Source organism: Arachis ipaensis, chromosome B1, assembly GCF_059453495.1.
Source record: "Arachis ipaensis isolate K30076 ecotype BB chromosome B1, ASM5945349v1, whole genome shotgun sequence".
NCBI classification, from domain to species: Eukaryota; Viridiplantae; Streptophyta; class Magnoliopsida; order Fabales; family Fabaceae; genus Arachis; species Arachis ipaensis.
The window spans coordinates 127,362,240-127,372,050 of record NC_142436.1 but is presented as its reverse complement, the minus strand read 5'-3'; the positions used below and the strand labels follow the sequence as shown (position 1 = coordinate 127,372,050).

The following is a 9,811-nucleotide window of genomic DNA, read 5'->3' as shown; positions in this document are numbered from 1 at the left end:
ACAATATATATCATATGAATAAAAGAAATACAATAAAAGATAAAAAAATTCATATGAACTATATCAAATAAGAAAAATAAAATAAACTTCATATAAGATATAAACACAGAGCATAAAAGAGACTTATGAACAAAAAATAATAAGAATATCATAAAAAAAAATTAATAACATATTTTAGAGATTAGAACATTGAAAAAAATAATATAAAAAAATCAATGATAAAAAAAAGTCAAATAAAAAAATAGGCACTCTACATATTAAACATAAAGAACAGTAAATAATAAAAAAAAATTCATATGAACTAAAAAATAATAAAAAATAAAAATATAAAAGAGAGTACTATACATTTTATAATATTAAACAAAAAAATATTTTATAATTTATTTTAGTGTCATTAGTACTCTTTAATTTAGTATTATTTTAGACTATAAATTTTTATTATTTAGGACTCTTTTGTTACTTATAATTAGTATATAATAAAAACAAAAATAAAGTGAAGTACAATAAAAATAAAAAACAAAAAAAAATTCATACAAATATAGTATATAATAATCACAACCAACAATATATATTATATAAACAAAAAAATTATAATAAAAAGTAAATAAAATTCATATAAATAAAATCAAATAAAAAAATTTTATACACAACATAAATATAGTACAATAAAGGATAGAAAAAATAATTTATATAAACAAAAAATAATAAAAATGTCATAAAAAATTATATCAACAATAGTTGTCATATAAATAAAAAAAATATAATAATAGAAAATTAAAAAAATAACATCAGAATACTAAAAAATAATATGAAAAATATTTATTATATAAATAAAAAATACAATAAAAAACATAAAAATTAAAATATGAAAGAAAGAACTAAAAATAAAAAAAAATTAAAATCTTTACTTTGGCAGTGATAAAAACAAATCTGAAAAAAACGAAGAATATATAGAGAATTACTGTCAAATTACGTGATTACGTGCATCCTTTTTATAGAAGAAATGAAGGGTACAATTGATAGATATGAAATAAATTTTTAAACTAATTCTTCCAACAGTAATTAACCTTCCCAACGTGAATGCAGAAACTTGAATTTTTATCTTCACGTAAACGTACGTTCAGAGGTAAAAGCACTTCTGGGTTAGGAATTCCAAAAAATTGCCAAACATAACAATGAAACGTTCAAGACACTCAAACGGACTTTTCTATTTTCCATCGTGAACCCAAATACACCCTTATAAGTCATTAGAATTTTTGTTTTCTCTTTTTTTTTTTTTTTTAACACAAACTAATGCCGTTTTGGTGCAAAATGTGAAAATCGACCGATCCCAATTCGATTTGATCGGGCAATTTTCGACCAATTTAACGGTCCAATAGTGATTGATTTTTAGAATAGACTATTTTAACTTCTGACCAAAACAGAATCCTCGATAATTCACAATTCAACTGAGTGATCAACTAATTTAAACCTTAATTTTTGTAGTTTATCCTAATACTTTTTTATTATCATATGGATCCTGTGCAAATTCCATATTATTCCAAGTAAAAAATAAGCTAAATTAATTTAATTATATTAAATATACATTAAAATTAATAATAAATATAAGATTTTACCGTTTAATTTTAGTGTCTAAATAATACTTTTGAAAATAGCATTTTTGTGGTTGGTGACGAAAAAGGGTGTATATATATTGCATACCATACTACTAGCCAAGAATCCGGTATCGTTAAGCACGAAGAAAGAACCATAGGCGGAAATTCCAAACCCCAGCTTCCTTCTTAAAATTACAGTCTCAACTTTCACCTTCTTCACTCCGATTCCCAGGTACGCTCTCAGATCTCATTTTCCTCACTCCAGATCTGATTTCTTTTACCCTCCCTTTATCGATTCCATGTTTTACGCTTTTCTGACGATTCTGTTAATGGAATAATATATTGTTGCGTTTTGTCTGTTTCAGGCAGCTTCAAATGGCGGCGGCGGCTTCAGCAACAGCGCCTACCTTCACCGTTGGAACCGCCTACAGAGGAACCTCCCTCCCTCAATCGAAGCCTCTCGGAGGACTTAGGTTTAACTCGCAGAACCCCCTCAAGAACTTCTGCGGCCTCAAGGCTTCATCTTCCGTCACATTGGAGTCCCAATTATCGTTCTCCGGCAAAGAAACCGTTTCCGCCCTCCGAGCATCTTTTGCATCCAAGGCACAAACCCAAGACAGGACTATCCACTACAATCTTCAGCCTCAGGCATCGTTCAGAGTCGCCGTTCTCGGTGCCGCCGGAGGAATTGGCCAGCCTCTCGCTCTGCTCATCAAGATGTCCCCGCTGGTTTCTGATTTGCACCTTTATGATATTGCCAATGTCAAGGGTGTTGCTGCTGACATCAGTCACTGCAACACGCCTTCGCAGGTCAGGGATTTCACCGGAGCTGCCGAGTTGGCTAACTGTTTGAAAGGGGTTGATGTTGTTGTTATCCCCGCCGGAGTTCCAAGGAAGCCAGGGATGACTCGCGACGACCTTTTCAACATCAATGCCGGCATTGTTAGGGACTTGGTTTCGGCTGTGGCCGATAATTGCCCAGGTGCTTTTATTCACATCATCAGTAATCCGGTGAACTCCACTGTGCCTATTGCGGCCGAGGTTCTGAAGCAGAAGGGTGTGTATGATCCTAAGAAGCTCTTTGGTGTTACTACCTTGGATGTTGTCAGGGCAAACACATTTGTTGCTCAGAGGAAGAACCTGAAGCTGATTGATGTTGATGTCCCTGTTGTTGGGGGCCATGCTGGGATTACCATACTTCCCCTGCTGTCGAAGACAAAGCCCTCTGCGAGTTTCACTGGTGAAGAGATTGAAGAGTTAACTGTTAGGATTCAGAATGCAGGAACAGAAGTTGTTGAAGCAAAGGCTGGTGCCGGATCTGCTACTCTGTCTATGGCATATGCGGCTGCTAGATTCGTTGAGTCATCCCTTCGTGCTCTCGATGGAGATGGGGACGTGTATGAGTGCTCGTTTGTACAATCAGACCTGACTGAGCTTCCATTTTTTGCTTCAAGGGTCAAACTCGGCCGGAAAGGAGTTGAGGCTTTGATTCCATCTGATCTCCAAGGGTTGACTGAATATGAACAGAAGGCTTTGGAAGCACTTAAGCCGGAACTTAAGGCCAGCATCGAAAAGGGGATTGCTTTTGCTCAGAAGCAAACGGTTGCTGCTTAAACCTTCAATTTATCAAAGCATTTAGTCTCTGTTGTCCCTTAGAATAGAAAATCAAAAGGTTGTTTCTCAAGGTATTATGGGTTTCTTTCTTTGAGCATAAATACTTCTTAGAGAAGTTAGGTTGAGGATTTTATTGTAGGATCATACTGCATTCAGGACTTGGGATGCAAAATTTTCCATACTATCAATTCTGCTTCCAGCCCTATTGGTAGATAGGGAGTGAGTTTCCATTCCTGCTACTGAATTGTGCTCTAGTTTTTTGTCAGAAATATCAAAATATATCATTGTTATCATGTAAAATTGGTACACTTGAAGCTTTAATTTCTCATTGTGTTTTTGAATAGTAAGGCTGGGAGACATATTTTAAAAAGTTATGCTTACTTTGATCAACTTGAAGGCTAGCGATCAATATTAGGTCAATTAAAATTTTTATAAGGGCTATGCTCAGAAATTTCCTGTGTACTTAGAATTTCACTCAAAACAGTAAATGTGCAGAAAATCATTTGACAATAATAATAGGACCTTTGATTTATTGCTGTTACATTTCCATAACTGTATGGACTTACTAAAAGGAAAATTGTTTGTTGAATATAGTCATTATCATTCAAAAGTTGATTAAGAGGTACTCGAAATACAACATTGGAGTTGGCAGATAATGCCAAAAGAATTGCCAGAGAGTATTGGAGACGCCTTCCTTTCTGCATGTCTAATAATAACCTCTTCTTTATGTCGACAAATCCTAGATAAACATCCTCAGTATGAACAAAATATCTCGAAAATGCCACTACCAAACCCATCAAGTGGCAAACACAAATATCCTCCTTCATGTCTGAGTGGCAAGTATCCAATATCATCATCATGTGCATCACTTAATAGGACAGTCATATACAAAGTGATCAATTCAACAGCTTGAGACAAATTCAGATGAGTCCCTTGGTTTTATAGACTAACAAGTGAACGGTGCTTAGTTCTGAATAAAGCCAACCATATCTGCATCAGAGGCAAAGCTTTGCTAAAGGTAGTGTTTGCCGTTTGGTTTCAGAAAACTTGCCTTCAGGGGAGTGCTCCATTTGAAGTATGTCTTCAGAGAAACTTCACTAAATTAGTGTTTGGTTTTTCAAACCTATGACAAGCTCAAGGGTTACCTTTACCAATAATCATTACAAGAGCAGAGCCCTCCACGGAAGTGGTGAAACCGATTATGGTCCCTAAGGACCACATCACGGTTGTAAACCCAGGAAAATGTTTTCAGGAAATTGTGGCAATCAACACATAGTCGGAGATTATTGGCCACTCTCAGTGTTGTGCCTGGTGGAGTAGCAAGAACCCCAAAAGCAACAGCCAACTTTTCACTGTGATAAGAGAGCACATAGCCCTTTTCTTTCTCATCTATCTTATGTAACTCAGATGAAGGCTCAACAACATAACCTGCAATCTTCAGCTGCTTATTGATCTCATTCAGCGTCTTATAAATCTCGCTTTTTCTTGGGTGCAAAACATCATCGACAACAAAATCATGTACTGTTCCTTTCAACTCAATTGTGCTACAACCAGGTGTTGTTTGGATTGATTTTTCTTTCATAAGTTTTCTCACTTCTGCTACCTTATCCCAGTGACCAGCTGAAGAATAAATATTCAGGAGCAAAACATAATCCCCGGCTTCTTGAGCCTTCAATTCAATCAAGTGTTCAATAACTCGTTCGCCAAGTGTAACATCGCCATAAATTCTGCAAGCTCCAAGCAAGGTCCTCCATATTGTTGAATCTGGCCTCACAGCCATTGAGGTAATCAGTTGATAGGCCTTATCAAGTAAACCAGCGCGACCGAAGAGATCAACCATGCAGCCATAATGATGAATGTTGGGAGTAATCCCAAACTCTCGACTCATTCGGTCGAAAAATGAGATTCCCTCATCAACCAATCCAGAATGACTGCAAGCAGACAGCACTCCAGTGAATGTCTGATCATCAGGCCAAATCCCCAATCTCTGCATCTCTTGAAATGCTTCAATTGCTTCTATCCCATATCCATTAGCTGCCAAACCAGAAATCATCGCACTCCATGAAACCACACTTTTATTGCAAGTTCCCTTGAATACCTCATAAGCCTTATCTAAACTACCACACCGAGAATACATAGATATCAGAGAATTAGACAAATTGAGAGCAGCACCATAACCATGTTCCATGATGTATCTATGAATTCGTTCACCGAATTCCAAGGCATTTAAATGAGCACAAGCTTGAAGAAGAAGCAAACAAGTAACATCATCAGGTTCACATTCATACTTTGAGCTCTGCATGACATCAAACAAATTCAGAGCATCCCGACTCCGTTTATTACGAATTAAGCAAGAGATCATGACGTTCCAAGCAATGGTATCCCTCTGGGGAATCTCATCAAACACCTTGCATGCATCATGACATTGCTGACACTGCGAATACAAGTCCATGAGAGAAGTGAGCAAAAGGCTATCTGATTGGTGTCCATCTTTGAAGACATTGCAATGAACCTGTGCCCCTCCAAAAAGACACAGGAACCTGATACAACACTTAATAGCAAAAGATGAAGATAATGGATCTGCAGAAACACCTCTTCTCCTCATATCTCGATACAATAAGAGACCTTTTTGGGGTGAATCGCTCATAGAAGAGGCCCTGATCATGGTATTGTAATGAGAAACAAAAGGGGAAGTAAAGCTCCGGAAGAAACGGTGGGAATAGCTATGGTCCTGCAATGGGCCAGAGAGAGCAACACGGTTCAAGAAGTGAAGAGAAACTGCAGGGTGTTCAGCAAGAGATGTGCGGAGAATATGAGCGTGTAATTGAAGAAGATGGGTCTTGTGAGAAGCAGATTTTATGGCGGAAATGACCAACTCCATGATGGGTGTTGGTTGGTCATGTTTACTTTGCTGAAAAGGAGGTAACCATAACTTCGGGGGAGGTTGCTCCCGTGGGTTGGTGGTGTGATGAAGAAGATGAATGGCAATAAAAGAAGAAAGTGAAAGAGAGAGACGTTGGAGATTTGGCGCTGCAAGGAGCCAAGCGTTGTGGAAGAACACAACTTGTTTCATTTGCGGAATCTAGCAAGATTTCAAGCTCTCAAGATTGAAGAACAGAATAGTAGAATACAAGGAACTGACTACGCCGCCAAGTAAAAAATCTAATAATTCTAAATTTCTAATAATAATATTGTTTTAAAATGACAAGAAAAAAAAAATTAAATTATTTGGCTAATTTTTTTTTTTTTTTTTTTATATGAAACCAAGTTTGGTGTAATGATGGGTTATGTAAGGTTGGGGAGTTTTACACTGTTGTGATGGCATTCAGGTGGAGGGGAGAAATCGGACGGTCTAATTTATTGCAGCTGATAGGGAACACAAATCGGACGGTTCGATTTGTGGTTCATGGAGGGCAGTGCAAAGAAATCGGACCCACCGATTTCTTGTTTGACGTTCAAATTTTATTTTTTTTGCCCAAAAAAATCGGACCCAGCGATTTCTTTGCTAGATGGAAAAAATTTTGCAGGCCTTGAAATCGAACCCAGCGATTTCTGGGTTTCCTTTTATTTTGCGCGGGCCGTTCACTAATCGGACGGTTCGATTTTATTGTGTAAAAAAATTTGAATGACCATAAAAGCGGTCGGACGGTCCGATTTGAGTTATATATATATATATACCCAACTCAATGCTGAGCAGCCAACTTCATCTTCTTCTTCTTCCGAGCTCCAAATCTTCGAAGCTCACCTCTATCTTTCTCTTCTTCTCCATTATCATGGATGATAGAGTGAGATTAAAAGTGTATTATCATGGCCAAATATTATTACAAACATCTGAAAGAGTGAAATGTATGTGTGAAAATCCATTAGATATTATAATTCCTTTCACACTGTCATATGAAGAATTAAAAGGTGTGATTTGTGAGAAGATGGATTCTCAAATATCTAAGAGAGTGTCGTGTATTCTGTATAGATATCCTATATCTGTCTTTGGTGGGTTCGTGCAATTTCAAATGAAATACGTGACAGATGAAGCGAGAATGCAAGAAATATTTTCAGTGTATTTTGGAAGTCAATCCTAAATATCGTTCATCGAACTGTATATCGAGTTCGAGCAATTTGCAGCGGACCGAGATATTGAATTGGAATATTACAATAGTGATAGTGAGGAAGAGTTTGAAAGTAACTACGAGGTCGTTGATCCGGGTGTAGACGAAGATCAAGCTGACGATGCTATGGTGGCAGATGTGGCGGATGTGGCAAATGCACTAGCAAACCAGCAGCCGTTTGTGGAGCCGACTTTCATGCGGTCGTTGGATTTGGAGGTCATGCATGCACCGGAGTTTTCTCAATATGTAAATGCAGGTACGTCATAATTTTAAATAATAATTTGTTAAATTATGATTTGTGCATATATTTTGAGTTTGATACGAATATTTAAGACAACAGTAAATAGGCGAAAATATAGCATATACTTAGTAATGGTTTAGGGTTTAATTATGAATTAAACATGTATGTTGAAAAATTTAATATTTCGCATTCTTGTGTTATTATTAATTTATTAAATATCATTTGATAATGTAGTTGATAATTATGTTAACTTTTGATTGATTTATTCTTGATTTATGGATCATAGATTTTATTAATTCGACACGTATTCATGAATTATATATTGAAATATAAAATTTGTGATGTGATTGCAGCAGAGCTTCCTGTTATGACGGATGGTGAATTTACCGTGAGAATGGAACTCAGTTCTAGGGAGGCAGTAATTAAGGCAATGAAAGATTATACCATCCGTAGAGGTGTAGATTACCGAGCGCATGAGTCAGAACCGACGACATTCTATGCTAAATGCACCCAGTATGGCGCAGGCTGTGATTGGTTGATCAGGGTGAGCAAAATGTCCAGGAAGTACTGTTGGGAGATAAGGAGGTGATGCGTGAGCATCTTTCCTATCTTTTCCTAGTGAATTTGCATTTAAATTGTTGAGTTTAATCAAGAATTAATTGTCTTTTAGCCACTATGGATGCTACTTTGAGTCTTGTGCAATTCTGTGTATTTTAGGTAGCATTCGGCTGGATTTGATGGAGTTTCTGCAGCACAAGAATTAAAGGAGATGACCAGCAAGGAGCGACGCGTACGCGCACCTGACACGTGCGCGTGATTTGGAGATTTGGATGGCGACGCATGCGCGTACCTGACGCGTACGCGTGACACGTGAAGAAGACCATCGACGCGTACGCGTGACTGACGCGTACGCGTGACATGCGCCACGTGCAGAAAACGCAGAAAACACTGGGGGCGATTTCTGGGCTGTTTTTGACCCAGTTTTCAGCCCAGAAGACACAGATTAGAGGCTGCAGAATAGAGGACTCAGGGGAACACTCCCCGTTATTTCCCAAGTTAGGCATGGATCCTACGAAGTAAGTGGTCCCCATCCATCAATTGAAGAGTTGCTGATTATTTAATTAATTCTGATTTAAACTTTATTTTTTTCTTTAAAATAGGAAAATATATTATTTTAGTTTTAGAAATTAGATTTTTTTATTAATTAGGATTAGATATAAAAGAGAAAAGAAACTTCTTTTCTGGGGATTTATTCCACATTATTCACAATTCACAGTTTAAGAGAATCCTGGTTTCCACTCTGAACCATGAGCAACTAAACCTCAACTGTTAAGGTTAGGAGCTCTGTCTATTGTATGGATTGATTCTATTGTTTTTCTATTTTAATTCATGTCCTGATTTATAATTCAAGAATTTTTTTCGTTCTTTATCTTATGAATTTGGGTGGAACGGAAGTATGACCCTCTTTCTAATTGAGTTCTTGTATAACTTGGAAAAGCTCTTTACTTGAACAACAGCTTGAAAATAATTTATCCTAAATTCTAATTATCTGGATTTAACGGGATACGTGACATATAATCCTCTTATATTTGGATAATTAGGATTTTGTGGCATAATGACTAGAATTAAACTTCACCCTCTAATTGGAATTAATTGACCAAAGAATTGGCAGTTGATGAGAGTTAGAGGAGACTAGAAAGGTCTAATGAAAGGTCTATGATACTGTGAAGACAAATGGAGTGAACCCAGAGGTGTACAAACTCATGCTCTTCCCATTTGCTCTGAGGGATGGAGCAAAGCTATGGCTAGATTCCCAATCCAAGAAGAGTTTGGATACTTGGGACAAGGTTGTTACTGAGTTTCTTACTAAATTTTTCCCACCAAAGAAGCTGACTAAGCTTAGAGTGGAGGTTTAGACCTTCAGGCAGAAGGATGGTGAAACTCTTTATGAAGCTTGGGAGAGATACAAGCTACTGACTAGGAAATGCCCTCCGGACATGTTCTCCAAATGGACCCAACTAGATATCTTTTATGAAGGTTTGGGTGAAATGTCCAAGATGTGCTTAGATAATTCTACAGGTGGTTCATTGCACAAGAAGAAGACACCAGATGAGACTATTGAGCTGATTAAATTGGTTGCAAGCAACCAATATTTATACTTATCTAACAAAAATCCTGTGAACTCTGAGGCTCCTCAGAAGAAGGGTGTTATGGAAGTAGAAGCTCTCAATGCTATTCTTGCTCAGAACAAGCTT

The 9,811-nt window shown here is 37.0% G+C and overlaps 3 protein-coding genes and 1 non-coding gene across 4 annotated transcripts; 2 read left to right on the top strand and 2 right to left on the bottom strand.

Annotated features, from left to right (window-relative positions):
- The first annotated feature begins 1,689 nt into the window (after positions 1–1,689).
- Positions 1,690–3,502, top strand: MDH (malate dehydrogenase). The gene is made up of 2 exons (XM_021123734.2): positions 1,690–1,827; positions 1,961–3,502. The coding sequence occupies exon 2, from the start codon at positions 1,971–1,973 to the stop codon at positions 3,207–3,209; it is 1,239 nt and encodes a 412-aa protein (XP_020979393.1). The 5' UTR covers positions 1,690–1,827; positions 1,961–1,970; the 3' UTR covers positions 3,210–3,502.
- A 287-nt stretch (positions 3,503–3,789) lies between these two features.
- LOC107633117 (Pentatricopeptide repeat (PPR) superfamily protein) lies at positions 3,790–6,282 on the bottom strand. The gene has a single exon (XM_088501709.1). The coding sequence runs from the start codon at positions 6,280–6,282 to the stop codon at positions 4,357–4,359; it is 1,926 nt and encodes a 641-aa protein (XP_088357835.1). The 3' UTR covers positions 3,790–4,356.
- A 1,159-nt stretch (positions 6,283–7,441) lies between these two features.
- On the top strand, positions 7,442–8,145 carry LOC148578316 (uncharacterized). Its single transcript, XM_088501648.1, has 2 exons — positions 7,442–7,571; positions 7,910–8,145. Exons 1-2 carry the CDS (start codon positions 7,442–7,444, stop codon positions 8,143–8,145), a joined length of 366 nt encoding a protein of 121 aa, XP_088357774.1.
- Positions 8,146–9,451: 1,306 nt separating this feature from the next.
- Positions 9,452–9,558, bottom strand: LOC148578315 (small nucleolar RNA R71). Its single transcript, XR_015903624.1, has one exon. It is a non-coding gene; the product is annotated as a small nucleolar RNA R71 (small nucleolar RNA).
- Between the last annotated feature and the right edge of the window lie 253 nt (positions 9,559–9,811).

What these genes read in the sequence shown, in the direction of transcription:
- LOC148578316 (XM_088501648.1), top strand. Translation starts at nt 7,442, where the DNA reads ATGGTGGCAGATGTGGCGGATGTGGCAAATGCACTAGCAAACCAGCAG. An exon ending in TTCTCAATATGTAAATGCAG is followed by an intron (nt 7,572 to 7,909) that starts GTACGTCATAAT and finishes ATGTGATTGCAG; the next exon opens with CAGAGCTTCCTGTTATGACG.
- LOC107633117 (XM_088501709.1), bottom strand. Translation starts at nt 6,282, where the DNA reads ATGAAACAAGTTGTGTTCTTCCACAACGCTTGGCTCCTTGCAGCGCCA.
- MDH (XM_021123734.2), top strand. Translation starts at nt 1,971, where the DNA reads ATGGCGGCGGCGGCTTCAGCAACAGCGCCTACCTTCACCGTTGGAACC.